The 7,375-nt window shown below is 51.2% G+C and overlaps 1 protein-coding gene across 1 annotated transcript; it reads right to left on the bottom strand.

Annotated features, from left to right (window-relative positions):
- Positions 1-4,192: 4,192 nt before the first annotated feature.
- M409DRAFT_15639 (uncharacterized protein) lies at positions 4,193-4,666 on the bottom strand (the record flags this gene model as incomplete). The annotated part of the gene is made up of 2 exons (XM_033803274.1): positions 4,193-4,503; positions 4,567-4,666. The coding sequence occupies 2 exons, from the start codon at positions 4,664-4,666 to the stop codon at positions 4,193-4,195; spliced, it is 411 nt and encodes a 136-aa protein (XP_033674243.1).
- Between the last annotated feature and the right edge of the window lie 2,709 nt (positions 4,667-7,375).

Here is a 7,375-nt window from a genome sequence, read left to right as displayed (position 1 = left end):
GTCCATCACGACATGACCGAAGCAAAGGAGGCTATTCGCAATGCCAATGGGTAAGTCGACACGCTCGAACTATGAATGATCAAGTGCTAACTTCGAGGTAGCGCTCCTTCATGCATCTGCACGAACACTTGCACTCACCACGCCTACCAGCCAATTGCCCACCATGATGCCTGTCCCAATCGTGGATGCCACTGCCGCCGTGGCAACATCAACGCTCGCTTCAGATACTACGAGAAGGATCTCAAGGAGTACAAGCTCGACTTCGGGGACTAGACAGTGTCAAGAAGGCTTATAGGCACGTAGGAGAAGTCCGTGTGCGGTCGGTGTCGACTGCGGATATGGATCCAGGGATGCAATGCAGCAAGAGCGCGGCGTAGTTGTGTGGTTTTGTACCCTTTTTTCTCAACAACAAAGAAACCCGAGTCCAGGCTCCCGTAGATCCACAGGGCCAACACAGCAGAATCGGTATGAGAAAGAGGTTCGGTGATATCGGCTCGCAGTGAGTGGTATTCGTGGGCGCGAATAGCAACTACATAGCACAGCGTAAACAAACAAGCCGTGAATCAGTTTTCCCTCCTAGTCTTTATCTGTATCGTTATGTTGAGTTGCTTCGTCTTTCGTGAAGTCTGACCTGCTGGCATGGGCCTGTGCTACCCCTGTTGTTCATCTCTTTAAATCTTATACTGTCAATCCCACCCCTCACTTATATCGTACAGATCATGCTCCGGCAAGTACAAGTCGACCTTCATAGATCCTCAAATGCCCGAACCTCCAAGGTTTCTGTGTGTATCCTCAACTGAATCCGGTTTCTGGATACTGGGTCTCGGCCGTCAAAAAGTCGATTGTTGAGGCGAATGGCGAATTTCCAGGACGTTCCGAACTTTGTATGGTAATCGAGACAGGCGCGGATTGTCCGTCCAGTTCAAAGCGTTGGGTGAAGCTGTCCGAACCAAAAGGACGACAAAAACAGTGCAAGGCTCTCATCGAAAAAGCTGCGACGTGCGTGAAGAGTGTTGCTAGCCGAGGCGCGGTATGTCGTGCGCCAGGATCGTGGCTGTGGGTCCTTTGCGCATGCAGTGGCAGTGGCAGGGTGGGCTCGGTATAATAAAGCTGTGGGACGAGATCTGATCAACAAGCGGACTTGGTTAGCGAATGATGCGGGACAACTCCAGTGATCACGTACAGGCTCTGTAATTGTACGTCAGGTACAGCGTGGGTACCGCCGTGACTATGGCCAACGTGCCGAAAACGACTTGGACAAGAGTATTCTCATCCATTTCGTTCGTGTGGTGAAGGAAAAGAGGATTCAGTGAGGCGGCTTGGTGTGCGATGACCTTTCTGATGTGTCAGAGTAGCGGAGTAGGGAGCGGTGAAGCGTGGTTAAGTACGTCGAGGAAATGGCATGTAAAGTAAAGGATCGTCGACGAGGTGTTGACCGTCAGCAGACTTGGCTATCCGCGCCACGACGCGGCAAAACAGTGCGGCGGCGGCGACGACGGCGACCGCAAAGTGCGATGAGGCAAGTGCGTGAACTGAACATGGGCCCCGAAGTGCAGCCGGAGGAGATCACCAGGGCGGCGGGCAAGGCCAGTCAAGCCAAGTCTGCCTCTCTGGTGCGAGCGCAAACGCACAATATGCACTCCATGGCCATGCGTTGACGGGTGGCTTACATGGTCAGGGGGAGGTGGGCTGGGCGCGGCTGGCCAGGACTTGCTCAGCCTCTGGACTGACAGTCGGCGCGGGGTGGGTACAGGAAGCTCATTTCTCGCTAAAAGGGCCGGGACATTGTCGGTCTACTCATTATAGTGGCGCCTGTCAGATGTTGTGTTACGCAGGAAAGACGTTGCAGTGCACCTGCCGCTGCTCCTCGTGCCGCGGGCCAGCCCACCCGCCTGCCTGACATTTGATTGTAAGCATCGAATTTCTACCCCTCCAAGGCCCCAGGATGCGTACAGAGCAGGGTGTGCTATTTTTTACGACTCGACTGAGATTCGCCTGCTCAATTGGCCGTGCAAGCTTCTTCGCTTACCCAACGCTCAATCGACGAACGCATGGGTTCAGGATAGTTCGAGAGTACCGATGATCTGGAGATCCGCGTTTAGGTAGACGTTGCTCGTCAAGTACCTTGTCATCCGCCAGGTAGAGTGTGAAACTTCCACGTTTCTCAATCTTTTCCTCTCGCTCCCGAGACTGACTAGTTTTTATGTTGCATTGTCTGCAGAGACGTTCTTGCATCTCAAAAAGCTTGTCAGTGGGTGGTATTAGACGATGCATGGCCAGAATTGCAGGTCGAAAAGGCCGGCAATCCAAGGTTCGCGCTCGAACGTTGTGACAGTATACAAAGAAAAGGAAGTGAGGTTACACAAAAGCTTTCTTTGAGCGCAATTTGACTTCCGGCTCCAGAGACGGGCCGTCGGCTCGGGCGAAGCAGGCTCGTAAAGGAAGGTCATGGTATCAGGCTTGCCGTGCTGCGAGAATGCCAAGCGCTAACCTTTTCGAGAGGTGCATGCGAGGAGCAAATCAGCCGCCGCGGCCGCTGCCACAGCAATCTGTGTGGTGCAGAGAGTTGCACGACAACGAGGAAGGCCAGAGAATACCCGACACTTGGCCGGCCGAACGTCGACGTGAGCGGCGTCTCTTTAGAACTCAAGTCAAATGGTTCGCAGTTCGAGAACCAGTGCTGTTCAGGCGCTTGCTGGTACCCCTGTCCGCCAGTCCTGCACAAGGGAGGGCCTGACCACAAGCGGTGGATTGAGGCCGCCCATCTGGGCTGTGTCTTGCCTGTCCTTCCAAAAAACCGCATCGCAGCGGTAATCAAACGCTAGCAGGGCCAGGGAGTACCCTTCACGACTTGAAGTTTCCCGAAACTTAATCGCACGCCCCCTGACCGGAAGCCTGCGTACGAGCATACTCCACGGCGGGCATTTCGCGCATGCGAGCGAGGCTCGACGTGGTCCGACCGAGTATACATGACTAGCACCACTCCACGTCGCTCGCGAGCTCGCAAGAAGCTGGCCATCCGACCAAGCACACGATGCATCCCACCCAAGTCCGACCGGCGTCTGCCCACTACCCAGATCTCGCATTGGTGGGTCAACCACGTTCATACTCAATGATACTAAAGCATTTGGCTCTGGCGCGATCGTTAATAAGGGAATGGACCCGTGAACAGACCACCGAAAAACTGCTGCTCTGGCCCTTGTCCGGGTACTTGTCTCTATCACCTATACACGCCTTGAAGAAGCGAACGTCATCAACCTACAGCCACTTGCCTTGCACTTTCGACAGCGTAGATTGATGCCGACCTCCTCGCCCACCATGCCGCTAACATCGCCCTGCGCATGAGAATGGCTTCAAAAGCCGGAATCTTCACTTTGCGAGCTGTAATCCATGCTAGATTTACCGCTTAGCATTGTAGCCGAACCGTTCAAGATCACGCACTTGTTCCAAAGGCGACTTGGGAGGCGGTGTCTTGAGCCATATACCCGGAGTGTTGGTGGATATGCCATGAGGCTCGTCGAGCTGACTGTATAGATCATCCCAGCTGCATGAAAGCTCGATGTTTGCGAAGGGCGGGTGATAAGTATTCGCTCCATTCACGACAATTTGCGCATAATTGCCGTTCCTTCTGGATTTCAGGGGTAGAGTGTGGAAATCAAATCCGCCCAGACACTCTGAGAAAAACGGAGGAGGAAGGATATTGTCGAAGCCGGGATAGGTCAAACTAGCCTGCTTTGCCCGTCCGGCGCTGTACTCAGTTGTTGCGGTCAGCGACTTCGTAGGAGCGGACTAGCTTACAGAACGGGGTGTGATAGGAGAACACTTCCAATTAACCAAGCTCGACCCTCGAGTCAATATGTGGTGGCCTGGGATGTGATGCTAATAAGACTCTCAACTTCGAGCGATCCCGCGAATGGTCAGGATCATCATACGGGTCCAAACCAAACTGATAGGACAGAGGAAGTCGTTTCATGGCTTGAAATGGCAGTTACATACGAAGCTTCTCACCATGATAATACCAGGTAAAAGTATGTATTTCCAGATAAACAATCAACGCCGTCGTAGCCTTCAGCTCTGGGATGTTTTTTCGTCTTGCAAACACTTTCTGTCTCCTCCGCAACAAGCCTCTGTGAGAACACACATCCTACGAGCCAGGCATCTCGCAGGTGTCGATGGTATCGGCGCCGAGTCGTTAGTCCTGAGATGGCTTGTTGTAGACAGGGAGCATTGGCAGAGACATCGTCCGCATGTGTCGGGTGCCTCGTGGAAGACCGTTCAGCGCTGCAATGGATGGCGTGGGGTCGTCCGATGGTTCATCCGGTATCGCAGATAGCTCGATGTACGTTGGCGAGGGCACGTTGAAGATGCTGTTAAGTCGAAGCACGAGAGCGGATGAGGTTGCGCAGAAGGACGTGACGACGGCTTTAAGTCCGGCTCGTGTTTCCGCCCGTCGGTGAGTGCATGGGGGAAGCAGACTCGTCGATGAATGATGTGGGACAGAACCTTCCCAATTATCAGCAGTGACACAAGTCGACAACGACAACGACGTTGACAAGAACGACTTACCTCGACGATGCCGATATGCGATGGCAACGGCAATGGCAATGATTGAAGTGATCGTCGCTATGATGCCAAAGACAACTTGGGTAAGAGTGTTCTGCTCCATTTTTGTTGGACTTTTTCTCGGCGCCGAAATGTTGACCTCGGAGATGAATTTGCGGTTTGAAAGCTGAAGCGAATTTGACGGCGGCTCTTATGATGGCCCATGTCGGGCTCTGTGCGCAAGATGTGCGCAACCTGCAGATGGGCCGTGAAAAAGACAACCAATCAGACACCACATCGGCACTCTATGTCAGAAATCGGCTTCCATACATGAGCTCCTCTAATTGACGAAACCAAGAGCCAGGGAATATGGCAATGGAACGCCGCCAACAAGTGGGGATATAATAAGAGAATCAAAGTGCCCCGCGAGTTGTCGTATAGATAGCCGGTGATACTTGATACTCATTCTCATTCCCTGTGAGTCGCATGAAAATTCGTCGCCACTGCCGTAGCATCGAGTCGTCCAGCAGCCAGATATATCACTGTCGCCACGTCGTGCGTCTCGCAATAATGGGCAATCCGTTCAAGCATCTGCGAGTGAAGGTATTCGAGGTAGAATTCCACACAAAATGACGACGTTTTGGTATTCAGTCACATCGCTCGTACTGTGTACATGAGTCTTGCATACATATAAAGTGAAATCCTTCTTTCAAGGCTCGCTGGATGCTCACAGCCCAGCCCACGAAGACGCCGTGCTCTGATCACATTGCTGTCTATACTTCTCGGTTTCCGACTGATCGACAAACCGCAACAGAGGACGTTTCTTTTGCCGTTGGATCGCGACGCAACGTCGCTAGCACGCCTCCAGCTGTGCATAGCTGTAGAGAGGAAGTTCTGGCATCGACATCGTGCGCGTATGGCGAGGACGACTGGTTCGAATGCAGTGGGTGCCCGATAGAGATGGCGGAAGATCTTGTCGAGGGGCCGGGACAGTTATCAGTTCGAAGACCTTTTGCGTTCGAGCCGCGACGAGGCTGTACAAGCGGGCGAGAACAGCGCGTGAAGTCGCAAGGAAGGACGTGAGGACGGCGTGGATCGAAGATAGTGTGGCGGTGGCAGAGGCCGGAACGGCCCGCCGGGGACGGATAAGACTTGTCGAGAAAAGTCGAGAGACGCTGGGCAAGTCTAGGCTCAGCCTTGTGTCAGAAGCTGGAAGAGTATGTACAACGCTCTGCACAGTTTATGCAATTGTGCAATAAGAAAGACCAACGCTGTTGATGTCTGACTGCAACGATCAGGCCAACGATGGCTAGGATGGTAGCCACTACGCCGAAAGCAAGCTGCGTCGCGGTCTGCAGATCCATGTGGTCCGGATTGTGTGTGTAAATGGTCTGAAGGTGGTACGGGGCAATGATAGAAGCTCTGGTGTAGCAGCTGCGAGTTGAAACCACACAGTTTGCATGAGCACAAAAGACAAAAGCGGTTCGCAATTCGGGTACTTGTACTAGGGAGAGACGTCCGCGTACCATAAGGCAAAGAGTTCGCGCACCACAAGGCAAAGGCCTCTAGCCCTAGCAGAAAGTCTGCTCAACATGTTCTAGCGTGCACAGCCTCAGCTTCGGGTAGCGCTCGTCAAAAGTAACCTAGTGCTTGAAGAGCAAAATTGTGGCCGGCCTCATGTTGCGGTAGCCCAAAGCTGCGTCTGTTGCAACTACCACTGCCGTTGGCCGGCTCACTCGCATGCCTAACATTTGACGTAATAGCGGTCTCGTGGCAAGTCGGTGATAAATACAACAATACTATATATAAGAGAACTAGGTATAGATCTAGGTAAACGATTCTCGCCCTCGCTCTCCGCTAATTTCGATTAAGTCGTAAAATAAATACCCCCCTAACTCCCTAAATCGCAGTTTAGAAGATAGATATGTCTCGACACAGCCTTATTAGGTATTCCGATAATATAAGCGTAGAGAGTTCTTATTTATAGGGTAGCTTATCGTTATTATAGAGAGGAAGTTCTAGTAAAGATATCGTCCTTATATAGCGCGTTATTCGCAGATTACTACCGGTGCTTACTTCGATATATAATACGTCGTCTAAGTCGTTCTACTCTAAAATCGCCGATAATTCGAAATATATAAGTAAGCGCGTAGAAAGACTAAGGACGCGAGCGGAAAGCTAACGCTATATAGTATAGAAGTACGAGACGAGGGCTTTAAGTCTAGACTAGTACTAGTCGCTTACTTCGGGCCGGCGCTAAATACGGAGTAGGGACGTCGACGATAGGTATAGTATAGAATATAAATCTTTATAATCGTTAGTATTAATATAAGTCGATAATAGTAGTATTAGCGACTAACCTCGACGATAGCGATATATAATAACGATAGCGATAACCGAAGTAATAGTCGCTATAATACCGAACGTAACTTATATAATAGTATTCTAGTCTATCTTTATTAGATTATCTTTCGGTAATAATAAGATTACTATTCGAGACCGGTACTATGTAGGCGACTTTATTAGTAGACCCGAGCCTTATAAAGGTCTTAAAGCTAGGTACATACGAATCGTTAGTATACCGGTGAAGAGAAAGCCTTAATTAGCTTTTTCTAAACTACCCCCTACGCCGTTAATAGATCTTGCACTAGCACTTTGCGGACTTACTAGCTCGAAGATAGTATTACGGATCGAGTAGGGTACGTATTAGCTCCCTAGGATCGACGTACGTAACCGCTCTCTCGCTCTATTAAGAGAGCGATAGAGTACTCTCCCTCTTACCTCGTAGAGCGTAGAGTAATACGCTTCTCCTTTATTATATAGGAACGATATT

This window comes from Zasmidium cellare (genome assembly GCF_010093935.1).
Source record: "Zasmidium cellare ATCC 36951 unplaced genomic scaffold M409scaffold_1, whole genome shotgun sequence".
Taxonomy (NCBI): Eukaryota; Fungi; Ascomycota; class Dothideomycetes; order Mycosphaerellales; family Mycosphaerellaceae; genus Zasmidium; species Zasmidium cellare.
Note: the sequence above shows the minus strand (reverse complement) of the source record. Positions and strands in the feature narration are given on the sequence as shown.